The sequence below is a fragment of the Mycteria americana genome, chromosome 7 (assembly GCF_035582795.1).
Source record: "Mycteria americana isolate JAX WOST 10 ecotype Jacksonville Zoo and Gardens chromosome 7, USCA_MyAme_1.0, whole genome shotgun sequence".
NCBI lineage: Eukaryota > Metazoa > Chordata > Aves > Ciconiiformes > Ciconiidae > Mycteria > Mycteria americana.
In genome coordinates this window covers 62,185,899-62,213,026 of record NC_134371.1, presented here as the reverse complement: position 1 = coordinate 62,213,026, position 27,128 = coordinate 62,185,899, and the positions used below count along the sequence as shown (strand labels likewise).

At 39.7% G+C, this 27,128-nt stretch overlaps 1 protein-coding gene across 1 annotated transcript in view; it reads left to right on the top strand.

Annotated features, from left to right (window-relative positions):
• Positions 1-14,848: 14,848 nt before the first annotated feature.
• AGBL4 (AGBL carboxypeptidase 4) overlaps positions 14,849-27,128 on the top strand; it is a 981,249-nt gene continuing 968,969 nt past the window's right edge. The window contains exon 1 of the mRNA XM_075508731.1: positions 14,849-14,879. Within this exon, the coding sequence (XP_075364846.1) occupies positions 14,849-14,879 (31 nt within the window). The remainder of the gene's footprint in view (positions 14,880-27,128) is intronic.

The following is a 27,128-nucleotide window of genomic DNA, read 5'->3' as shown; positions in this document are numbered from 1 at the left end:
TAGCCTGAAGCATACAGAGTAAAAGGGACTAATTACATCTCTCAATCTACTGTCTATGCACCTGTTGATATAGCACGATATGCTGTTAGCCTCCATTGCTGCCAGAGCGCACTGCTGGCTCACGCTTAGTGTACAGCATCACCGGGACCCCCATGCCCTTTTCAGCAGAGCTGCTCCTCAGCCAGTCAGTCCGATCCTGTACCATCGTAGGCGGTTAGTCTGTCCCAGGTGCGAGACTTTTCATCTGTCCTTGTTGAGTTTTGTGAGGTTCCTGTCAGTCCATTCCTCCAGCCTGTGTACGTCCCTCTAAACAACAATTCTGATCTCGAGAGTGCTGATGGCATCCCCTCGTTCGATGCCTTCTGCAAGCCTGACAAAGCTGTGCTCTGTGTTCTCCTCCAGGCCACTGATAGAGATACTCAATGGTGTAGGTCTAAGGGTAAGCTCCCAAGGAACGCCACTTGTAACCAGCTGTCAAGTGGAGCATTAGTTGTTAGCCCATTGTGCCTGTCAAGCTGGATTTTCACCCATCTAGCAGTCCCATCCACACTATAATGTTCCAACTTGGGTACAAGTGTGCGTGGGAGAGTGTGCTGAAAGCTTTGCTGAATCAAGGTAGACAACATCTGCTCTCTCTTTGTCTGCACATCTTGCCGTTTCATCGCAGCAGGTAATTAGGCTTGGTCAAGGATGGCAAACCTTGATAAATCCATGCTGGCTACTGTTTCTAATCACCTTTCTTTCTTCTTCAGAAATGGCTCCTGTGGACTTGCACCATTATTGTCCCAGAGAACAAGCAGACACTGACTGGCCTGTAGTTCCCTGGGTCATCCTTCTTGCCTTTCTTTAGCATTATGGGCTTTTGGGTAGATTTAAGTGTGAAATCAGTCTTTCACTTCACAGTAAAGAGATTTGACATACTCCATAGTTATACGCTCCCTATAAACTGGGACTAAAAAGTCTATAAACAGTTATTGATCTCCACATGCTACTGGGGAAATTTTCCAAGATCAGTGACAGCTTGGAAATCACTGGCATTTAAAAATTATAGATCACTGCTTCACTTTTTTTGGCATTTACAATACTGCATTATGGCAATGAACGTGCTAGATGTGTGTATAAAAAAACAAAATGCTTTTAGCATTTTAGTATTTTTTGTTTGAGCAATATTAAAGATGGAAATTTCTTGATACAATTCAAAATAATGGTTTTGTTTATTAAAGGTATATACCCATTAAGATGAAGTTAGGATGAGAAAAGTGCTTGTTTGTGTGAAAATAATATCTGCTTTCTCAACAACAGCATCTCCTGAGGTTTCTTTGATTCATACCTGATTACTTTAATGACTAAACCAAGTTTTAACTCCTGTTAACACTGCAGAATGCAGACAGTTATAGAACAGTAAGAAGTATTTTGCCCTCCCAAGTGTCGTGGTTTAACCCCAGCCGGCAGCTCAGCCCCACACAGCCGCTCGCTCACTCCCCCGCGGTGGGATGAGGGAGAGAATCGGAAGAGTAAAAGTGAGAAAACTCGTGGGTTGAGATAAAGACAGTTTAATAGGTAAAGCAAAAGCCGCACACGCAAGCAAAGCAAAACAAGGAATTCGTTCACTCCTTCCCATCGGCAGGCAGGTGTTCAGCCATCTCCAGGAAAGCAGGGCTCCGTCACACATAACTGTTACTTGGGAAGACAAACGCCATCACTCCGAATGTCCCCGCTTTCTTTCTCCTTCCCCCAGCTCTATATGGTGAATATGACACCATATGGTATGGAATAGCCCTTTGGTCAGTTGGGGTCAGCTGTCCCAGCTGTGTCCCCTCCCAATTCTTGTGCACCCCCAGCCTCCTCGCTGGTGGGGTGGGGTGAGGAGCAGAAAAGGCCTTGACACTGTGTAAGCACTGCTCAGCAGTAACAGAAACATCTCTGTGTTATCAATCAGCACCGTTTCCAGCACAAATCCAAAACATAGCCCCGTACGAGCTACTGTGAAGAAAATTAACTCTATCCCAGCCAAAACCAGCACACCAAGTCATTGTCAACACAACTCTCAGTTATTCTTTTATTCTGGAATTATTTACAATGGAGAGGATTGGTTTCAAGTCATTGTCCTGTGTAGAGATTGTTAAAGCCTCTGGTCAGCCACTGAACTTTCATTATAATTTGGGAGGAGCTGGACGCTTGCCTACAAAAGGGCACAGGTACATGAAGGGAAAAAATGTGTTTATAATGTGTTAGTTAACCCATGCTAAAATCACCTCCTTGCTGGAGAAGACAAAATGTTTGGAAATCCCAAGCTTGTTTTATGCTGCCCAGGGCAGGAAGGACCTCATATTGTTAACACAATGGTTCCTCCAGCTGATGCAGGATCTGCTCTGACACATTCCGAAGGATGTTGCATATGCCTTGGCTGGAAAAACAATGTTTTCTATGTTTTGATTGAGGATAGAAAGGAAGGGGAAATGGTGGGAGTGGTGACTCGGGTGATCTTTAGAGAAAAAAATAATGCAAATATGAATTGAAGATGAGCTCCATATACTTCCAGATGTAAAACTAATTAGCAGTCACAGAGTTCGTAATTTACTGTATCAGCTTTCTGCACTGCAAAAATACACATTTTAAAAAAGATTTTAAAATTGACTAATAAGATTAGCTGGCTAATAATGTTTTAATGCAAAAAGTATGTCATAGAAAATATTGTTAAATCTGAATCTGGAAAGAAAAAACAAACATAGCAAACAACAGGCTGATTTGAGCTAAGAACTTTTGAATACAGACTTAAATTGTTCAAGATACAACAGATTTTTTTTTTATTCCTATGACAGCATCATTTCATCCACAGTGTCTCATGACGTGAGTTACATAAAGGTATGTATTTTGCGTTCCCAGCTTCTTTTAGGGAATGATTTGTGATTACTTATCTAGGATTAGGAGTACAGAGACTATTTCAAATGTCTCTTAAAATATGTGGTATTGCAAACAACGGATATAAAATGAGATTCACACACATAGCTTTGCTGGTGGCCAAGAACTGCGTTGCAATATGCCGGAAATCCAAACATCCTCCTACTCCCAGAGCCTTGCTGACAGATCTACAACAACTTCTTTCTCTTGAAAAAGCTACATACAGAATCAGAATAAGAAATAGAGAAGCCTGCTTATTCTGAGAAACTAGTGTAATTATAAAATGGAAGGTTAAAGATTCCTCATCAATATGAAAATCACATTTCTTTTTGAAAATTTTACAGTTTCAAGTAACATCTAGATTATCTAAAATCCCCTCAAAAACAGAGTGAGAAAATCTTGTCATTCTTGAAAAAGCAACAACAGCAAACCCTTAGGATTAGTGTCATTGTTTTCTTGTATAGCCTTTTAGTCCTACAAATCATTGGGCTTCTGCATAAGTACAGGGGTGTGCATTAATGGAACTTGATACAGAAACAGAACCTTAGTTCAGCAGATCCTCCTTTGTTGAAAAACCAATTAAAAAAGCAAACACAAGGGAATAGAAACACAAGTGACTGTTACAGGGATGTATTTTTTAAACAGAGCATACTTTGCAAGAAGTGCTGTATTAGATGCTACATATTTTAATTAGCTGTTTAGAAAAATCAGGTTGACAGTGTCCTTTAATTAGTAGACATTGACTTATTCCACGTGTATTATGGCATAGTGAATCTTATTAAGATAAATGTTTCTCTCTGAAGATATGAAAAAAAATCCACTATCATTTGTTTGCTTACCAGATTGCTCACCATCAATATGGCTGCTATTTAAAATGATGAATTTTAGTCACATATTTAATTAGCTAATAGCTGATCTCACTGTGGGGTCTTGATCCTCCTTAGATGTGTCCTTTCATCCTGAAAAAGTCTTTGGTTGTATCTTGTTTTTGAAGTTTTCGTTTGAAATTGTCCTTGCTACTTTCGAATCTAAAATGCAGTAAATTAAATTATTAAAAGTAAAAATTATTGTGAAAACATTTAAGGTTTTGAGTATAGTTTTATACCTACTGTTCATTATAATGTATTGCTAGAGGCTATGAATTTAAAAAACATTAAAAGTTTTCAAAGTTAGTTTTTCCACTTGGATTGCTGCAGGTATTTGGTTTGTGAGAAAATTATGTGCACTTTAAAAGGCTATTAACCAGCTTAAGGTTTCAGTGCATATGTGTACCACTGCTTGGTATGCAGCCCTCTCACAGAATTCAAGTTCTTTGATGGCCATAGTTGGAAAGTACAGCAAATGCTCTTCAGCCTATACTGCGTCAAGATAACTATTTAAAAAAAAAAGATGTCTTAACAGTGTTCACATGAAAGACGGTAAAGCTCTCGTGGACATCATTGGTTTGGAAGAGGACTTCCTGGGAGATTTGTTAGTATTAGTTGTTCATATTATACGACAAACAGTGCTTCTCAGTCCCCATGGATTACACCAGTGCATAGTGACATTCAAGGGAAAATATGCGCTCTCTTCACAGAAGAGGTAGTGTATGCCTGGCCTCTAAACCTCGTATTTTCCCTACGATTTGCAGAGGTATGTCATTGCACCAGTACAAAGACGATAAGCAAGAAGAAAGTTAATAAAGCAGAATTTTCTTTGTTACGGAGTCTGCATTTGAATGGATTCGAATGCAGGTATGGTGCTGCCAAGCAGAAACAATGCTGGAGATGCTGCAGAAACTTGAGGCTTTCCTATGAATAACCTGGAGGCGGTCTGGGGGGGTTAGGTAAAGCCAGGCTGCCATCCAATGTCTGAGGAAGCTCTACAAGATGCATTTGTCACTGAATTTGTAGCTACGTGGATGTGTGTGTAGCTGCCATTTAATTGCCATTAGTTCAACAAAATATGTATATAAATATCCCCATTACTTGTAGATGAACTTTCTTTAAAAGGACACTTTGAAATAATACATGGTCAATGATACGAGTTCCCTGGAAACTGCTATAGGCCAGATGGCTCAAAATCAGAGAATTTGCTCTGTGAAAGCAAAGGGCATGAGGGTGCCTAGAGCTTCACAGCGATGGGCTAATCACGTACCGCCGAATAGGGCGGAATATCCATCAGGCTGGTTCTGCTGCTTTCAGTTTCCTAACAAACGCTGAACAGTAATCAAGCTTCAATCTCTATAGAAAACTGGCTATGTTACTTAAAGAAAAAGTATTCTCTGACCTCTGGAGCATGTTATGACTAAAAGAAGGGCATAATTGACTTTTTGGATACACAATTATTTGTTCTTGCTGTTGTTGTCCCATAACAGCATGGATTATAAACCTTATATCCTAGTCATGCAGGCAAAACTCTCTGTTACCTTAGCCCTGCTGTTTAATTAGCTTTTACAATTGGACATTGTTTATATCCCAATAAATGTTGCCTGAGTAAAGACTTCCCCTTAACCAGTTATACCAGATGTTTTTCTGTGAAGGTCCTAATTAAACAGCATCTATTGTGTTTGTTTTAAATCCTGCCTATTGTGTAAATCTCTGTGAGAGGGGAGTGCTATACTGGGGCACTTTACCAACATTTCTCTCACTTTCTGGTTCACTGGCTGGTTGCAGCTCCTCCCTTTAAAAGTTCGTGATTACTGTATGGGGGGAAGGTCCCGATGGGTAAGCTTGAGACTTGGGAAACCAAATCAGTTCCTTGCTCTACAGTGGGCTTCTCAAGTGACGCTAAGTCATGTATGGCCCCATCAGGGTGGTGTAACTTAAGGTGGCTGATGGGGTTACCACTCTAGTGTCCCATCCTGCAGTTTCCAGTACAGAATTTTAAGCAAAGGTGGAATTTACTTGGAAGCCCTCCTCTGTAGACATTGTCAAGTTGCAGGTACTGTGTCTGGTTCGTGAGCAACTCTGCCAGCCATTCTAATTTTGGCACAGTTTCAGGAATGGCCAAGGTTAGCTGTCCTAAACAGTGTTGTGCCCACTCCTTAGTCAGACCCTCAGTATACTTGAACTTTGGTTCTCCTGTATAATGGATCATTACTTTCTGGCACATAAGATTTTAAGAGCTTTTATATTCCGGGTGCTGTTTCTAAGAGCTGGTTCCTAAGTTGTCACCACTTTTGTCTGTGCTCAAAATATGAAAAGGAAGTCAGCTTCCTTTCTCTGGTAGAGCAGCCACCATCCTCAGTGAGTCAATGAGTTCCCAAATGTAGTATTTCAACACCATGTAAAAAAGTAGAAGGAGTGGGAGATATATTAATGGGAACACTGTCTCACTGCCAATCCTTATGGGTCAGAGGATTAAGAAATACAGCAGCCCATCTGTGCTTCACCAAATATCTTCATTTAGAAGATAAACATGGTATGTAATGGCATTTTTTACTGTGTACTTCCTTCATCCAAACTTCAAGTCATTCTAATTTCATATTAATGTCTTAATTTTGAAATTGTCCTTGATTTCAAGATGGTAATTACATTAAATGATTTCTGCAGTTTCTGATCAAATACATATATACCTGTTCATTTCCTTAAGATCTTAATTTAAAAGATTTTTTTCTTCTATAGGACCACTAACTCTTGCAGGGAGGGGTAGAAAGTTTGCACACTGTGAAGGTCCTTGAAGCTCTAAAATGCAGAAGATGATGTTACGGATGCAAACTGTAAAAAGTTCATGTAATTTTTTCTACAGACTCTATATTCAAGGTTGGGGACAGATAATTGTGTGGGATTACGTCTTACTGAATATCCACTTCTCAGCATTGCTAGTTATAACAAGGGAAACAACTTTGGTAATCACAGTGTTCAGAAATACCTAGAATTTGATATTACTTGGCCAAAATACAGAGAAATTAAAGAAAAGATGCTGTATGTTTTATGTCTTCAAACACATAAAATAGTGATTTTAAAACGTTATTATGAGTGTAGTCTCAGTGTAACGATTCTCTAATGACGCTAAAGCCAGATCTCTGCCTATCTCAAGATGGTCAGGCTGGAGTTTGCATGGGCGGCACTAATCCCTGATAATCTTGCTAACCATCATTGGTTACAATGTTGTTCTTAGAGGCATAATGACCTTTTTCACGTGAGTTCATGTTATTTTGCCATAGCAGGTAGTATTTAGGACTAGATTCACCAAACAACACTATTTCCTGTACTCTTGAGGGAAGGTGGTTGGCCTTGGTAGGCCCCGTATCTTGCTTTACCCTGTACCCTGGTTTCCACAGAGAATGGCTCTGACATGCTGTCCCTTTCCTGAGCTGTTTGGAGTGCTGCTATGGGCTTGAGTTTTCCTTATTGTACTATTATTAAAGGCCAGTGTTGATAATATTTTGCACTACGAGGACTTCTTTTGGTGGCACTGCATGGCTTATGGAATAACTGGCAAGCCAACAGTGTTCCTGCACAAGTAGAGTGCAAAACCAAAAGGCATAAGGTGAACTAGGACCTTGATGGCTGACAGTCTCAAGTGCATTGAACTCAAGCTCACATGTGAACTTACCTACCAAAGGCAATCTACCTGCAGCCTTTGAATTCATTCCTTGGATTCTTTTAAAAGGAAAAAAAAAGATCATTGTAAGTCCACATGGCTTACACTGGCATAGATCTATGTCACTCCTGTCCGAGCACTCGTAGGCCTTGTGTATAATAGGAGAAAAAGATGGTTCCTTGCCACTTAGCATGTGAAAAAAATCCTGGGGAAGACAAGTGCATATTAGGGTGAGCCAACTGTTTACCGTGATCTGCTAACAAATGTGAAAACTAAAAATGGCCTTTCTGCACTGGGATTTTATCGTGTATTAGTTGCCATGTGTTAGCTAACATAAGCTTATTGCAGTCTAAAGTAAATTCCTGCAATTTCAGTTTACCTCCTCTCTCCCAGCTGCTACATGTAGTGATTGTCTCTCAGTGATTTGCTGCTCCTTTTTCTGTGCCACTGGAACCTTGAGAAGTTGTAACTAAAAACAAATCATGAATTTATTTACAAAGTATGGAACTTAACATGGTTCCTAAATCCATTATGAACTCTCCTTTCCTCTAAAGAATTAAGTTTCAGTTGGGGGCCCAATAATCAGTTTCAAGACAGCAAACGATTGTTCAGTTCATCCCAAATTAAGTTATGATTGTACCTCTCTCATCTTTCCAGATGTTCACTAGCTACATTAAAAGAATTTTAACAGAATAGATGCTAAAAAGGATTAAAAGATAGAGGAGAATTGTAGAGTTTATAGAATATTAAAATGCAATGCATAAAATGTGTCTGTATATATAAATATAGGACAGAGTCTGGAAAATGTCCATAATAATACAGAAATATTAATGAAAAACTAATACTTAGATATTAAATAATTTTCAATAAATATATGAAAAGATCACACAAGCATAGATTTTAATTTCTAAGCACAGGTGTAGTCATCACTGCCACCAGGACTGTATCAGGATCACGTAGACCCCTTGGAAACATCCACAAAGTAACAGCTTGTGTGGCAGCTACACGATTAGAAACTACTTGAAAGTGCTTTCACTACTGAGAGCTTCCAGGGAATCGCAGGGTTCCAGCGTAGAAGAGTTCTTTGGGCCCCTTCTGCCTGCCTCTGAATGGCACAGAATAGATATTCTCACTTAGCATTACACTGCAGGTTTGAAATTCCTAAACGGTCTTGATCCACATGTTCAAATCCCAGGAGAACTGACTTAGCCCTTCATCCTTCCCAGATAAAGTGCACTTTTATCGTATACATGCGTATACCTTTCTGATGGGAACTTAAAAATGAAGGTTCTTTATTTCCTGAAAATAATTTTAAAATATCAGTTTTGTAATAGTAAGCCTTTGCTCCTGTCCTTGGGCAACATTTCTTTGTCCATTCTGTACCCAGGTGGCTGGCACCGACCTTTCTTTCCTTCCCTAGTCAAATGCATAAGCGCACGGTGGCAACCAAGCCCTCATCAAAGCTCTGCCCTGCTTAGAGGAACAGCGAAAGAGGAAGGAAGCGTGTCTGAGAAAGCGCTACACGTTGGCGGTCCCCTGCTTTTACAAGCTCAAAAGGGCTTGTGGAAGAGTGGAAAAGCAAGGTAGTGTTCAAAATCCTGGAGTCACAAACTGCTCACCTTCCGCACTCAGTATGGTTGTAATTTACAGATTGGGTTCCTTCAGGCTGACAGTTTCTCTGTGTAATTACACAATATTGATGCACATCCGTGAGGACAATCGTTAGGAACAAACAGTTCAAAATATCCATAAAATGTAAAATTAAAAAAAATATTTTCAGGAGTGAAATGAGATGATGCTTCGCCTGCATGGGCACAAATTGATCCAAGGTTTGTGATCACGGTGTCTCAGGTTTCATATCAGTTATCTTGGCGTAACTTTTTGATTATTTCTGAAGTCATGCACAGAATGAGGGGAGACACAGTTTGACCTTTCCAGACTTGCTGCATTTTAATTTTTCCTATGCTTAGAAATAATACAGAAAAACCCAAGAGGTAATATTATTTTTGTATAGAATGTCTAAAGTTATACTAGGCATGTTCAGAATACATTAAAGATACTGTCCTGACACAAGGAATTTACAATCTGCTTTTAGATATTGCATAACTAATGAGAGCAATAAATGCTGGGAGAAGAGAAAGAGCGGATCGAGGTTACAATAACAAGATTATAGCATTCCTCCACTATGTATGGATGTTTTAAAATTCACTTCAATTTTGCTACCTCAGTCTAGGCTTTGGTTTTTCATTTTGGCTCTCTTTTTTTCTTTATCAGATTTAATTTTCTGTCTGAATCCACCAGACTGTAACATCCTGGCTAAAAACTCTGACCAGACTTTTTTTCTTTCTTTTTTTTAATTTTTAATTTGGGTTGTACCTACTCTGCTTGCACAGCCAACATCGAGGGCCTGTTTGTAGCAGAAACATTGTCACGGTCTTTTCTCTGACAATAGTCAAAGCTGAAGTACCGATAGAACATACACTTGAATGCATGCACTACTTTATTCTACACAGGGAAAGTGATACAAAAAAAGTAATTATATGATTTCTACACAATTACACCTGGATTTTTAAATCCCCACTTAGAAGAACCATACCGTACACCATACCGTATATGTGGTGTGTGAAACGCATGCAAAACTCGTGTTAATACTCTATCTTCTCATTCTCGTCCAGCCTTAACAGTCACTTAAAAACAATTTGTGAAAAATCAATAATGCACCTTACTGGCTTTCTTGTAATGTATAAAAAAGGGTGGGTTTTGCCAATTCTTTAAACACTCTGAAAATATCAGGATTGTAAAATTGGATTTTTACTGATTTTCTTGGAAGATCTTTGGGGTTTCAACAGATACGTATTGACAGCAGCCACCTCTAGTTGAATCGAAAGTATTGAATGTGTAATGCAAATCATTCCATCTTCAACATATTTGAATTATACTCATGGTAAAAAAAAAAAGTGATCAGAAATCTTTTTTCCTTTCAGTCTTTGCTCTTGTGGTATTATGTTTTCTCGTGTTCTTTAGTCACCACGCAGTCTTGCGGGCTGCAGACAAAAGATAAACAAAAAATGGAATATCTAATGTTTTAAATACAAGCACAGATAAAAACGTAAAACATCCTCAAGTCCTTATAGATTATAAATAAATAGAAGAATGGCACAAATCCATATTTAGAAAAATAATTTCTTTCTCAATATTTGTAATGAAGGGAGTTGTCAGTCACATTAATTTTTATGTAAATTTACCTAAGCTGATGAATCATAACTGAATTATTGCCTAATCTTCCTGGTTTTGGCCAGCATTTCCATTCTTATTTCCCTTGCCTCGATTTATTTTTATTCGTTTATATAATGGATTTTAAGAGTCCACTCCAGGACCCATAACTAACACAGCGAGAAGAGGGGGCCTGCTTCGAGTCACTTTCAGTGCAACACAAGAAGTGGATGCAAGAGACAGATCAGAACAAGACCACACTAGTCACCATGACAGACAGTAATCTTGGCACACAGCTGACTGTTCATTATCATTCCTTCAGTAGACATCACAGCATAGGAGATTTTTAGGGAGGGATTTGAAGGAGGAAAATTAGGTGAGTGGGAGTGAGAAGCAGCAGCGAGGGAAAGCATGAAGGTGCTGGTTTGAAAATGTAACAAGTAGAGAGTTATTACTGAATGAAATGTGTGGGGGAAGACGTTGATTTCTCTATAGGATATTAAAAGATGATAGGGTGGGAATAAGCTGTAAAGAGCCACAAAAGTGAAGTAGCTTTTGCTTGCTAAGATGCTGAAGGAGGAGGGGATACACTGAAATAAGGAATATGGCTGAAACAATGATTATGAAGGTAACCAGGGCAGCAGTGTTTTGCAACGGTGTTCTGTTATTCTTTGTTGTTTTGTGATGTCCAAAATTAGATTATTAGCTTTGGAAGGGCAGGGACCAAAGACATCTTTGTACTAATGAGTGCCCTAACATATTTTCAGGTGCTCTAAAAATGCATAAATAAAAATGAACAACTGCTTCTCCTGAATACTATTTCCCTCATTCTTCAGCCCTTATTCTTCAAGTTACACCGTTCAGTTATCTTTCTATTTTCAAAATAACTTTCTATATGAACTTTCCAGTTCTCTCTTGTCAAATTATCTTACTGTTTTTGGAAAGACTGCATATCATCTATATTTAACACCATTTCAGCTTGGTGAGGTGACTATAACGTAGCATTAAACTCAAACTAAAAAAATGAGTGTGGCATTTCTAGGTTTTTCAAGTGTGTTAACTCAGAAGAGCTAATTTGACTGGAAAAAGTGCTTTTCCCCAGATGTCTTGGATTTCAGTAGACCTTCTCGCAGGTATTTGAGTTAACAGAATGGCAGCTGGATGCAAAAGGCCTTTGGATTAGTATTTGTGGTCACCATAGAAGTGAGTCTCGCAGAGAAATGCGAATAAAGAGGTCATCCGAAGAACTGATATGGAAGGTTTCTCCACAGGCACTTAATTCTTAGAAATTTACAGATGAAAAATGCTATATGAGTATTAATAGATAGGAATGAAATATGGATGAGGGGACACTAAGGCTGGAATAGCAAGTAGAACAAAGGGAATAAGGGGACGTGGGGACACGATAAGAAACCAGACTAGAGCTGCAGACTTGGACGAACTGTCTAAGACCTTAAAAAAAAAGAAAAAAGAAAAAGGAAAGTTTAGCTAAAGGAATGAGGAGGTAATTAATATGAGAAATTATTTGAAGGAGGGCTGGGATGGGACATGGCTATCAGGGAACCTAAAAGAAAGGGGTTGTAGCAGGATAAAGGATGACCAGAAGCAAAGAAGTGTCCTAGCTACTGCTGCAGATATGGTCACCTTTTCATAGAGAAAGCCAGACTTGATAACAGATGAGACAAGTAAAGAGGAAAAGAAACAATCAGGTTGTTAGGTTTTTGTGACAGACAGACGGGTAGGAGGTACTGTAATGCACATACATGGAGAGATTCCAGGAGAGAATGTTTTTGTCTATGTTAAGCTGAATTGGTGCTGATGACGTTTCTCAATGGATGTGCAAGAACATCTAATATAAACAATCAGCCATGAGATCTGAATGGGCAGAAGAAAAAGATCAGAGTACGTGCAGCATATTCTGAAGAGGGACGTCCCAGGATCATTTGCCCAGCAACACACAAGGAAGAGCACAGGGCCTGGGCGATCTGCTAGCCTGGAGAAAGAATATAAGGGAGAGGATGTGTGTGGGGGTGTGTACTTACGGTAGTTCACTGTCAGCAGCGAGATAAATCAGCCTTCATAGTATGCTAGTGACCACCTATAGTTTATGAAGACTGGAGAGGGAAAAGTCTAGAAAATATTTTCCAGAGCTTGGATCTAGATGGCCCTCACTGAACAAAGATCAGTACCCACACTCCAATATTATTCTGTGCAAGGGTGTATCTTCTAACCCTGTCACAAAGACCCCTTGGTACACCACTTTAGACAGGTATTTATTTCATCAAGTCACTGGCACAGGGATGTGGCTAAAGTAATATTAAATTAGCTTATATAATACTCAAGTAAGATACTGAGAATGAAGAGAAGTAGATGAAGGAAAGAAGCCTAAGTACCACTGAAAAAGAAAGGAAACAGCAAAGGAAGAGAAACCACAAAAATAGATGCTGCAAAAATAACCAGACAACTAAGAACTAAAAGAACAAGGCTGCAAAAGCCACGGAGAAAGGAAGCAACTGACCCTACAGAAAAATCTAAGTGTGTAGAATCTGCAGGTATTATCCACCTGAGTCTTGTTAATAGGAGTTGAACTGGAGCAGAAAAGGCACATACCATACCAGATAGGAAGACACAGAGGTAAAGTGATCTTTAAAGAACAGAACTTGAGATGGAGAAAGATACAATTTTACCTGCCTTGATTTTTAAGCTTGGAGTGTTTCACTGACTAGTCATTGGTCACTAGGAAGTGGTTACATTCATTTACTAGCTATAAGGGAGCAAACATGTAAGTGTGTACATAGCCATAAACACAGCCCTGCCCGTTTCCATTGTGTAGCATTGCATGCATAGTCCTTGTTTCACAGTTTTAACAGCCACCCTGTTTGGGGTGCATTCACTCCCATCTCTGCCCGTGTATGCAAATATACAGGGTTCTTGGCCTTGATGCTTGCGCTTGTTAACACTGTGCTTGTCCCATGGCTAGCCTCGCTTCTGAGAGCTTGGAGTTTGTCTGTGTTGAGGATGTACAATGAAGCTTCCGTCTTGCATTAGTGAGACATGCATGATCAGACCCAACCTGCTGGGTCTCTTGGGAAACGCACACCTAATTAGCCCCTTTGCACCAAAGACTTCATTGCTGTATTTGCCACATGGTGAGTGTCACCCAATGGGCCTGCGAACACACGCACACAGAAACCCTCCCGTCCCCAGGAAGCATCACTATATTTGCCATATGGTCAGGCTCACCTGCTAGGTCTGGGAGAAGGAGACAGACGGGCAACACTCACATACATAATGAAGCTCCCCACTGGGCTGCCGTAAGAAATTAAAAAAAAAAAAAAAAAAAAAGTTGACATAATTGCCACATGATCAGACTCACCTGCTGAGTTTTGGGGCAGGGTGGGGTAGTCACACACACATGAATTTGCCATCCCTGCCCAAAGGGTGCCTCCTCGTAATGCCTGCGCTCCACCTCAGTGCATTAGGCTGGAAACCAGGGCAAGAGGGAGGCACTCCCTTCGCACCGGGGGGACTGAGACCCCTAACCCAAACCCGTCAGGCCCCTCTGCCCCCTATTCCCCCCCGGGTTGCAAGGCTGTATTTGCTCCCTCATCTGGGTGGAGGGGGACGAGCCTCTCCTCCTTGGAGCCCTGTGACTACCACAGGGCCGGACCCGACTCCCCGCGGGCGGGGAGCGAGGCCCGGGTGGGGGCTCAGGTACCCGGCTACTGTCCCCTCCTCCGGGGCGCTGTTACTGTAATTGCCGAGGTAGAGACATTCACCAGGGAGAAGATAGCAAGCCCTTCCCTCCCTGAGCAAGCAGCGCCTGCAAACACCAGCAGCGAGAGGCGCTGAGGGGCCGGCGGGGCTCTCCTCGCGCACGGCCGTTCCCGCCCCTCACGCAGCGCCGGCTCCCCTCACGCACGGCCGCCCCACCCGCGACCACCGGGGCGGCCGCCGGCCTGGCCGACGGCAGGTGCAGACGCTCTGCCCTCCCCGCCCGGCCCGGGCCCGGCCCGGGGCGCCGGGAGGGCTCTCCCTGGGCGCCGTCCGTCAGCGCGGCGCTGCCGCCGCCCCCGCTCCGCGCCGCCATGGCGGCCTGCGGGCGGGGAGGGGGGCGCGGGACTCCCCTGGCGGTGACGTGTGTTGCCATGGCGACGCCCAGGCAGCGTCTCGCTCCGTGTGGGGGGGTGGGGGGATGACAACAAATATGGCGGAGAGGAGCAGGACGGCAGAGACGGGTCAGTGCCAGCCGCAGTCGCCTGGGCGGGGGGAGAGGGGAAGAGCCCCCCTTCTCCAGGGGCTTCTGGCAGTAGAGGGGGCCTGCCTCGCGGCGGAGTGCAGGAGACGGAGCCCTTCTCTCACGGGAAGGGGAGGGAAGCGCCTCCTGGCAGAGGGCACTGAGGTGGAGAAGGGGCCGGGGCAGCGGCCCCTGCCCAGGGAGCTGTGGCGGAGGGCAAGGCACCTTCCCTTGGGGGATGAGAAGCATCTTCCCGGGGGAGAGGTGGTCGTGGGGAGTGCCCCTTCCGGCAGGGAGAGGGGGAAGAGCCCCCAGGCGCTCCCGCGCTGTCTGAGGGGGGATTGCCCCGGTGTGGGGCGGAAGGTGAGTGGGCGAGAGCCCTGCTCACCCAGCAAACAAAGTGTGGGGGGAGAGCCCCGGTCGTGCAGAGGAAGAAGCTGGCGGTGGGGTAGCCTGCACTCTGCACCATCCTCCCCGCGCAGGGGGCAAAGGTGGCGGTGGTGAAGAGCAGAGCCAAACCGTGGTGCACAGGAGTTCCCCTCACACCAGAAACCACGACCTGGTTTATTTAGAATGAAAAAATAATACGTGAAGACACGGGGTTGGAATTGAAACTGCACCACAAGGCTGATAGCTTGGGGGTTGACCTGCAGGTGCTGCTTGACCTGTCCCAGGAGGCTGCAGAGGGGCAGCATGCCGAACACCTTATGTCTCCCTTACATTATTCTGTGAGGGTATCTTTAAGGAAGATGCCAAACGTTATTCTTCCTATTCAGGATGTATTTACAATGGCTCTAACTGTGTATGTGAAGATAAGTTTGCTGGTGAAACTAAAGTTTTGTGTTTCCTCATGAATGATAAGGCTCCTCTAGGTACAGGGGTCTTTCCTATTGTAACAAAACACAGCTAAGGTTTTTTCCAACCCACGTGAAAACAAAAGCCCCCAAAATAAGTTATGAAAATTAGAGATACTAACATTTGCAGGATGAAACAAAGATAATGACAGTTTTTTTCTGAATATTTATTATCCCACAGCATCATTCATAGATTATCTAGGTTCCTGGACCAAAAGTTCATTTTCCTAGCCTGCTGTGTTAGCTGCTGTGCATGTGCTTTTCAGCCTCAGAAGTGACTCCAAATGAAGATGTATTATCCATATAACTGATTTTGGATTTTTGGGCTACTTAAGGTGAAAAAAAGTGACACATATGTGAAATGCTGTTGTGCTCCAGGAAACAATACTACAAAGGCTACATGTAAATGGATTGGCCATAAGGTTCTTGAATTCCCTGTGTTCAGCCATGCTGTTTATGAACTCCTGAAACCACACTGTAAAGTTTATTGTACATTAAACTTGTCCGTGAGACAGGTGATTATTTTCATCCACTGTGTTGTGCAACACTACTAAACACAGCTGATCAGCTCTGACTGCGCTGTGAAACATGAAACATCTCCAGTGGCCGTTTGACTTTGTCAGCTTTCCTACCTACTTCATCTACCTATGCCTGTGCCGTTGTCAGTAACTTTCTTTAACATAAAATGTAACTTTCCGACTGTTTCCAGATTAGCACATAAACTTACTTTTATATTGTGTTCTCTCCGCTATATTATTTAAATCTGCAGCCTTACAGTATTTGCTTTTTATTTTTAACCTTTTCCAGAACTTTTTCCACATCTAACCATTGCAGCTAGGTAATCAGTGATTTTCTAAGAAATGTTGTGTTTCAGCTTGTGCTGAAATCATGTTTTGTTGCATGTTCCTGATACATGTCTGCTTAAGTTCTGCAATGCCTGTCTGGCCATTTTGCAAGTCTTAATTTGCACGTCCTTCTTTTTTGGAGAAACCAGATGAAGAATTAAAAATGCAAAGAACCGCAAAGATAGGAAAATGACCCCAGACTTTCAGAGATCAGTGGAGCTTGGGAAGCAAACTTGTGATCTTGGCCCATTTTTAAGAAAGGACATGGAAAGTAGGCTGTGGAAAAAAAAGGTGGGGTGGTTTGAGTTTTTTTTACTTTCCCCCCCTAAGCTTTGGTTTCTGACTGTCACCTGACACTAAGGGGACAGACAGTTTCTTTTAGGGATCCTTGGCAGATCCCCAAAAGAACCTGTTTGTCCTCTTAGTACTGGGTGACACTGATACTGTTGATGTGCATGTAATGTAATTGGGGAACGTTCTTGTTCTTGGTGTATCCTGACTGCTTAGTATGTCTTCATGATATGTCAGATCTGGATCAGTCTTCAGGAGATACAAGAATCTAGCTGTGGAACCCACATTTTGCACAAATTTAAATTTTTATGTATGGATGCAAGGACAATAAAGCCATTACAGAAGGACTGAACATTGTTCAAACCATTTAAATTGATTTAGCCAGTATGACTGTATTATACTTGCTGTTTTCTTTTTACAGCAACATCATGTTTTTATTCCTGGATCAGAAAACACCAGTAATAACTAAGTCTTATCTTCGTATCTTTAAATATTGATTGTTATTTGTAATTTTCAAATGAGAAAACTGAGTTACAGAGAAATTAAAGGTAGCATCCATGCTTTATAGCAGCACAGATAACTGTTATGGACCATTCTTTACTGGTTTAATTCAGTAACCTGTGTTTGACAAGCGTCAGTGTCAGGGAAAGATGTCAGAAAAAATATAATGTGAACTTACAGAAAGGTGATTCTAAAAATTAAGTTTCTTCCTAAATATTATCTGATACTGAATTACGTACATCTAAGATGCTTATGACCCCTCTAAACTCTTAGCTTTGAAAATATACTGTGTCAAGAGGTTTTGTATATTAATTATACTTTATGGAAAACATACCTTTTTACAATGTAAGAATTTTTCATTTCAGTTTTATTAGTATCTCATTCTTCTGTTAGAGGAAAGTAAATCTGCTAATCTTTCTTACACTGGTAATTATACTTATTGTTTCCATATATACAAATATTTTCATATTTCCATTCCTTTTTCATGTAGATTTTTGTTTCTGTAGTAGTTTTTGCAAGTTTTTAAACTTTTTTTTTATTGGGGAGGGGGATTAGGACACGCAGAATTGCACAAAGTAGTTCAGAACAGGGACTACCATCAGCTTTTTTTATACCGTTACACTCAGCAATATTTTCTATATCATGGTTTAAGCCAATCTGTGTGTTTCAAATGAGATTGAGACTTAATATGGAAGGTAGATTATCTCACATCTGTCTACTACAGAGTTCATTTCTGGTGCTATCCTCTCTGGACTAGGCAGACATCTGGTCTAATCCATTAAAATAGTTTCTGTGTTCTGATGTTTGGTTAGAGTGCTGCAAATCAACTCGCTTTACCCTGGATTAATCAATCATTTTCCCATTGCAATTGGCTCCTTAGTCCTAGCTGGTTTCTTGGAACTGCTCAAATCAGCTTTCTGCAATAAACCGTAAGTTTGTATGCTCCCCTGTTTGGGTTTTCAGGCTGCAGCCTTCATGTCTCAAGCTGGGAATCCAAATTAAAAGCAATTTAAATCTTCACAAATGAAGTCTGCGGGAGAATGAGAGTGATTAAGACTAGTTAGTTACTTTCAGGAGCTTCTTGGTTTGACCTCTAGTTGTTCCGCTCGGCTGACCTTGATGTCTCAAACCTTTGGAAGATACAGGACATAGCAAGACGGCCAGCTTAGTTAAGTTTCTTCAAAAACAGACCGATGTTATTTTTCCAATTCTGTAGCAAAAAGGACCTTATTAACTTCTCTAAAGAAGGTTTAGGAGTAGGTCAAAGTGAGTAAAGAATGCCTGTATTTGGTAATTTTTTGACCCATGAAACAGGTGAAAGTATTTAACTTTTCAGACATGGATCCAGCTAAAATTTCACTAGTTACCTCATTCTCCCCAGGTCACTCTTATTCTTCTAGGCATCTATATTACCTTCAGAAGACTTGCTTCCAGAGGCCTGACTGATCAAAGGGTGCAGGTTATCTCTGAGTTCTGTAATAGTTTTCTATCTGAGGCAGCTGAATATTAGCCTGGATTGACAGTTCTAATATGTGTTATTCCACAGTTGCTAGTCATTTTGTGGATATTAGTATTTTTGATATTTCATTGAGTCATTGTCACTGAAATCATAGTGAAAGCAAAAAAAGGCATTTACTCACAGTACTGGACAGGATATAAATATATGTCTTTAGACCAAAGATCCTTGTTATCGGAACAAACAGATTTCCCAGCTGAATGTGTAGTTTTTCATGTTTATTTACATGTCATGATAGATACCTTGCAGAGTGATGTTAAGTCACATTTCATATTAAGAATGGCTAGAATTTTTGAAAGCATTCACAGCAGGGCTGACCCGGCTTCAGGGAGGAGAGTTCAAACCACTGCTGAATGCTGAACCCCCACTCAAAGTTTGGGTAGTAATTAACATTTCTAAAATACTTAGTGTTGAGAAGTTATTTCAGAGATCTGCATGTGGAGGGCCCAGTAGAATAGCTGTGTAAATTCTGCAGTGTTTTCTAATTGATTTTAATATGATAGTGCTGAGCTGGACTATTTTGAAAGATAGCTTTTGATTATTCTTTCAAAAAAAGAATAGTTATTATTTTAAAAATATTTAATCACATACGGTATGAATACATTCTAGTATCAGGAACATACTGCTTTCTTTCAGGTGGCCTTAATTATTAAATAAAAAGCCAAACTAAATAAGACAAGCTAATTTATTTGTCTTTAAATATAGGCCTTTATGATAACTGGAACTTCTCATTCACCGGCTTTATAATGAGGAAATTTAAAATAGGAGAAATCAGCTAATTACTTTAACAATATTATCTAATCTTGGTCTTTAAGATAACACCGTACATCAGTGGTACTTCTGGTCTTCCAGGCAAATTTAGTTTCTTCAATTGAATTGTCCTTCCTTAAATTATTTCTGAATTTTCAAGTGTATATAAACAATATAACTTATTTCCTAATATACACTATTGGCCTGTAAACATAGCTGAATTCCAGTGTTTGGGAAAAGACATTGCAGTTTTCATGCTGAAAGGGATCTGCCCACTATATCCTCCTGTCAACATGAAAAGATTTCAAAAGTCAGTGATGGAAGGGTACTGGGCCCAGACTTGCAGGTGTTCACACACCATAAAGGGCTATTTACAGTCGTTTATAAAATGCCGCAGGACGTATTTGTAAACAAATTGGAAATGTGTTTTGTTCAACAAACACGTTTGTCGGAACTTACTGATAGCATCGGTACATTTTAGCTTAAGCAGTTCGAAGTCCAGGAGATATTAGAGAAAGGTTTGTTAGTAAATTTGAAGCGCTCTGTAAGACCATTAACTACTTCATTTTTTACTGCTTAAGTTGAGATATTCATTGAAGTGATAAATAAAATTAACTATAGTCTCTACAGAAGAATATTATAATAATCATTATACTCCGTTGCCAGTAGACTGATATTCAACTAATTTCCAACTTCTTCAGTTATCTAGTGGAAACAATCCCCACTAGAAGAATTCACTGAAGAAGAGCTGCTAATATATTTTTGGTACTTACAGCTTTGATCGTATTTCTATTGCATAATTTGCCATATAAGGAGACCTGAGAAATACTAATGAAGGCTTTAGACAGCCAGAAGATATAATTTCAGAAAAAGAAAGAAACAGGAATGTGTTGGGTATTCCAGTTGGCAATTCTTAATGGTTTACCGTTTCCTAGCCATATTTCAAACAGTTTTTTCTATGACAAGTAATCAAAGCTTTTGAAAGTTACTTACCTCAAGCCTCCCAACGTTTTTTCTTTCAGTGAAGTTCAAAGCACCCTATTAATTATTAGTGCTTGTGAGAGGAGGTTTTTGAATTTGTAAAAAGTAAAATGAGACATATTGAGAATTTTAATAGGTTTTATACTGAAATTTGTAAAACAGAAGTTTCTTTACTGTTGCTGTCACTATACTTAGTAGGCAGAATTCTCATGCAAAAAACCAGATCAATCTCAGAATGCATTTATATGGCCTACATAGCATTTCTATTTTTTCAGGTTGAGATTTATAGATATAATGCTCATTAAAATAGTTTTTAAAGTGAGCTTCCTCTGTTAAAATGTAACTGGCTTGATCTCCACATGGGGCCACTAACAGGACTGGGAAACTTAGATGCGCAGCGCAAGCCTGCCTTCCAAATGGGACACCTAAGAACAATAGTTGTTATCTTTCACAGAAGAAATGGACAACTTGTCCACACTCAGAGATTTTCCTTCCTCCTGTTCCGCTTTCCTCCAGCAACACCTGTTTAGGGACAAAAGCGATAGAGTGAAATGACTGTACAGTAATCTTTACTTTTTTTTCTTTTTTTTAAATAAAGAGCTAGGATACCCTGATAAGAGAAAGCACCAACCCCTGGATAAATGAGGTGCTACGGGATGTGGAGAGGAGTTTGGTACAGATATTTGCTGCTAATGTCACTCAGATCCAGCAGTGTTGCCTCTGCTCAGCCCTGGTGCTGCTGGATGCAGACTGGCTCCAGCAGACCTACTTAGGTGTATGCACCGTGCTACATCAGTCTTGTTTCTGGAGGATTGATTGTGCTGCCCTTTTCCAGAACAATGTGATTCTATAGAAACCAGCTCAGATTTCTCAAGTAATCCCCAAAAGTAGTTGGCATGCAGAGCCTTGATGCAGAATTGCCATGTTTAGATTGCATTGTACCTGAGATAATAAGTTCTTCCAGGCTCAAGCTGTGTCTGCAATTAATCTACAATAGAGGTAAACCAATTTACAAGTAATTGAGAGTTGGTTATGGGTACACATCTATGTGTCCCATATCCCAGCTTCCCTGTCACATTTTCCCCACAACTCATCATTTTCTTGACATTGCCATAGAGGCCAAGCCTGTCATTTAAGAAGTGCTATATTTTTTACCCTTAGATTTTTAAATATGCTTTTTTGAAGTAATTTTACTATTTGTATGTCAGAATGCTTTGGAAAACCCTGCTCTACCAAAATAATAATAATGACTTCAATTTCATTTTGTCACAGGCTATGCAAATTCAGACATGTGGACTTTAGTATTACATATAGGGCCCTGATCCTGCAAATGTTTGGCATTGAGGTTGGTGTATATATGTGTATAGTAAAGTGTTTTCATGATTGGTTCTATTTTAGGATAAGTAATGTATTCAGGTTAGAGACTAGAACGTGTACAGTCTGATATATATGTTTTCTAATATACATATTTGTCCCTGTTCTCTCAGTATGGTTAACTGCTGATTTTGTAGATTCATTGTGGCAAAAATCAAGTGTAGAAAAGGGGGTGGGAGAAGAAAGTAGTTGTCTTAAATTATTATTATTAAATAAATAAGCTATCTATTTCATTTACATGCTAATTCATAGAGCTATTTATTTAGCAGTGGATCTCACAATCACAAGTGAAAACTAGCAAGATTTTGCTTTTACATATTGTTTCATAACCACCTTCAAAAATGTGTTGAATTTCAATCTCCACAAAAGCAAGTGGAACGTCAGTTCCCGTGAATCACCAGAGCAGAGCAGCAGGAATCCATTCCAAAGAAAGCCCAGCTGGATTCATTACACATCAGGTCTACTGATGTGTTTTCATTTGCAATAAGCAGCAAAATTACTGTGCGATTACAGTAAACTTTAGAGCTGGGTAACACCTATCAAGTGACTATCATGTTTTCATGCATATATAATGCAGATGAGATAGTATGATGTGCTTGATTAATGAAAAATTCCTGAAATAACCTATACAAATCCAAAGGCAGCGGCATTATTTCAGGGGAACCGTCCATGTAAAATAGGATTGCGAGATAAACTTGCCTCTGTACTACTTACCTATACCCAAGGTCTGTGGTACTGCAGAATAACGGATGTTTTGTAACTACACAGAATACCAGTATATCTGCTGGTTATTTTATTTCTAAGCAGTAGAAATAATCAGTAATTTGATCTCAGAGCTTTCTGTATGTAAGCCTTCTTGTAGGTAGAAGTTTGGCTTGTGTTCTGAATATTTGAAATACTTTGTATGCATTTCATATTCCTATAAATATTGTATCCACCTAACATTTGCTTAGTTTAGAAACCTGCTGAATATGATGTATTAGTTAGTAGTGTTCTCTGTAGTTAAATTCCTGTTGTTACATTGCTTAAGAGAGTTAATAGATCAAGTTTGCTTTGCTGACATTTTAATGTTAGAAAACAGGAATTCTGAAACAATATTTAAATCTTTTGCTATACAGTACTTATACTTTGTGAATAAAACACTGCAGTGACCTAGATTATGTTAGTTTCTTAACTAAAGAGTAAATTCAGCAATGTGAATGGGCAATGCTTTGGTGGAAGAAATTCTCTGTGGCTTAAAATACTACTTTTTGGAATGGACTGTTTTGGAAAGTAGGGGGAAAGATGCTATTCTCAACTGAGAAGTTAAAGGAGTTGTTTCAATGAGTAATTATAATTATGGCAGTAATTAATAGTGTAATTGATTTCAGCAACCTCAGGGAACAAATTATTCCAGAAGTAGCACTAAAATCGCCAAATTATTTTAAATACATAGTAGTCAACAAGATTTTAACTCCAAAGTGAAGAAATTAACTGTGTATGAAACTACTGTTGACTTAAATTGACTGACAGAAGACATGCCAACCTCTAAACAAAAAGTAAATAGGAAGCAAGGGTAAACCCATATCTTTAAGTTACACATATTCAAGAGCCAAGGAAAAACAGAAGTTCAACCCAAAGAAGGATGCATGAATTATGGTGCGTAATACACAGGATGGAAATTGTCAGTGAACTTACATCTCCCAGTTTTCACTTATCACAGCCATAACGATAGCTTAAACAGTTGTAGCAGTGTGCAGTTATCTCTCTTCCAATGATTTGTGAAGTACAGGGTCTTGAAGATGGTGCTATGCAAAACTGCTGCTGTGTTTCCCCACAGGATTTTGTGCTCTGTGGAGCCCTCATGGAAAGCCTAGTTTCCCATGGATAAGGATTCATTACCAGCATAAAGATGTTAGTGGTTGAGTCAGGGATTGAATTCAAGTCTCCTGAACGCTAGACTTACTCAGTGATAATCAAATACATCTTTTTCTTTGGACAGGTGCATCCACAACAAATTTACAGCAGTCACACTTTAGATAGTGAAAAATCAAAATACCTCTGAGTAGTGGGTATGGTGTGGTACCACAGCTAGCCTGTGATGAGGCTCACCAGGCTGATTGCTTTTGGAGAATACCTGAGAATGAGCTAACAGCCAGATCCAAATTAGAAGGCACAGCTCTATTACCTCAGTGCTGAACCTGAAATAATGTCCATGATATAGCTTATTAGCTCAGGTGCAGCATCGCAGCTACAGCTAGCTTCCTTTGGTCTTGCTCGGATCACAGCAGATAAGCTCCTGTCTTCCAAAATACGGCATAGACATCTCTTTAAATAGAGGTCTGGAAAGCCTCTGTTCAATCAGCAAGCATATTAAGACATTAAAGTAGTAGGAATTTGACATGAAAGGGGTAATTTTCATAAACAGAAAAAACACTGTTTATATGTTTCTTACTTGATCTTGCCAATACGCTTGAAAGACTTCCATAGTACTTCATACTTTGTACTTTTAGGAGATGCCTTTTGTGGGCAAGCGTTTTGAATGTGATAGTCAGGACTGAGGAGTATGAAACCTAGGACAATTAAAATAAATAAAGCCTTGGCCTTTTGAGAAAGCTGAAATAAACCTACTTCTCTCTTATATCAGGAATAATTATTACCTATTAAGTCCTTTTCAGTTTCCCAGCTGAGAATCAGTTGGTCCTAAAGAAGAGAGACGCACAAATTTGTTAACTTACAGAGATTTCAACTTTATTAGTCATTGAAGGCTACATAGTCATGGGTCAGGGTCATTGCATTGGTTGCTACATATCAGATGTTTTAGTTGCATTTAGCTTGCCTCAATGTGAGTTATTTTTAATCTAGAAATTTATTTTGTCATTACTTCTTTCAGTTATACTGTCATTAAACCAATTTTAATTACACTGTTAGGATAAAGACCACCTGATTCGCACAGTTCTCACTCCTGGTTAGGATATAATAATCTGACTGTTGGTTAATCATGTCTTATGCTCTTAAAGCAGAAAAACCTATTTATTCTAGAATATGCAGTGTGGATAAAGGGAAAAAAAAAAGCCACAGAGGAAGTAATGTTCTTATACTGAAAACAGTTTTTGCAATAAAATAGGATTTTACTGCATAGGAGGAAAATGGTCAGTGTAGTCTGTAGGCCATATCTCTGTTGCTTTATCAGTGTAAGTATGGAGTAAGTCCATCTGTTTCATACCTTCTGTATGAAACCTGAAGTATTATACATGGAAATTTGAGGGTGCACCAACTATAACTAACTGAATCAATATCCTTTGGCTGGTGCTATTTCTTGAGGTTGTTCAGAAATATCTTTTAGTAAACATTTTGCAGGTAATCATTCTGTATTTAAAAACCTTGTCAAAGAAAGGTTTTTGAAAATACATAGTATGTACGTGTGTCTCATTAATATACCTGAAAGTTTAAGCTAGATATCCTGCTTTTGTTAAATCAATGCTTCATTCCTGGGGTAGCTGTTGAAACATGGATACATACCTAGCATCCATATGTATATATGGATATATACATAGCATATATCCATGAACCTTTCCCTTCCTTTCCTCCCACTTTCTCCATCCTCCCCCACCTATAATACAAAACCAGGTGTATAAAAGCTGATTTGTTTCAGGACTAGGTGGCACGGGAAATACTTACAGCATTTTAGGATAGTCCCAGCAAATACTAGTGAGTGACTTCAACCCCCAACCTCTTCTTCCAGTTTTGTGGGTAGTATCATGAGCTTTTGCCGTTACCTGGCATTTTCTACCAACTACAGTTCCAAACCCTGCAATTGTCTGCCAGTTTTGACTCGGTATTTTTTGCAGGTCACATGCACTCCTTGTCTTTGGGAAATCAGTTGCTTACAGGTTTCAAAAACACATGGGACCCTATGAAAGAAAGTTTTACCTTTTGAAGTTCTGTAGTACCACACAAGGGATCTGCTTTAACTCTTCAGTTCTCTTCCTGCCTCAGAATCCCTAGACACAGAATTTCCTCTTGCTTGGTGGGAACACCCCCAAAAAATCTTTTGGTGACCTAGAACTTGAATTCCTATGCACTCTTCGACTGGTGTTTCAGCATCTCCTATTATTCGTATGCAGACCTAATTCTCTGAGCCATCTCTTATCTCCCAGGAAGGATGGACTTGCTGATACAATTACTTTTTGCAGATGCAACTCTGAGGACTAGCTGAGCTCGGTAGCTATTATTTACTCTTTTCTCTGTTAGTTGGGGATCTATGTGATGCATCATATTTTTGTTTACAATTTATATGTTTTATGCTTTTGTTTGTTCTGTTTTCTGTTTAAAGAAGTATTGCTACTATAGCAACTGTTGCATCATGTGATATCTTTGATATTATCAAGATGCCAAATACTTGTTAAAGAATAAATCTGTATATCAGATGAAATTCACTGATTCTTACAGTGTTTTTAAATAAACATATTTTCAGTTAACATATATGGCACTACTGTTTTTTTCAGTATTCTTATTTCATTTCTGGTGATGAGTGTTTTAGTGGATAGGTTAGAGATTATAAGTACAGTAAAAAGAGTAATGGATATTATTTTTTTCTTGCTTACTGAGTTCAAAGCATTAATTGCTTTTTTATTTTCACAAGGAAAAACTTTACCTTCTTGGTATGAACATTCTGTGTTTCACTAAAGTGATACAAAATATTCCATTGCCATTTGCCTCTGACAAGAAAGTATAACCTTGGAGATAGCACACATTGAGATAATAAATACATATTCTTGAAGTAAAGCTTGAAGTTATGTTTTTAGGTTAAAGATTGGAAACAAATATTACATGTAAACTGAACACAAGTCAACACAAGTTGACTTATTTTCTTTTCCTGTAAAGTCATAGGACAATGCCAGCTACTGGGAGTGAGGAATAATTGTTCAGAGCAGTATTTGTCCGCCAGATGTTGTCTTCAGTTCAATGCTCTTCACTAGATTCTAGAAAGGAACTATAATTGACCTTGGATCGATGATTGTGTCTCTATCTGGATCTAGTTTTTTTGAATGGACTGGGCAGTGGAGATTTCTCATCGTCTTTTCATACTTGATCAGCCAGTAAGTTGCAGCTTTGTTTTGGGCTAACACCTTATGTACTTTTTTGTTCCTACTTAT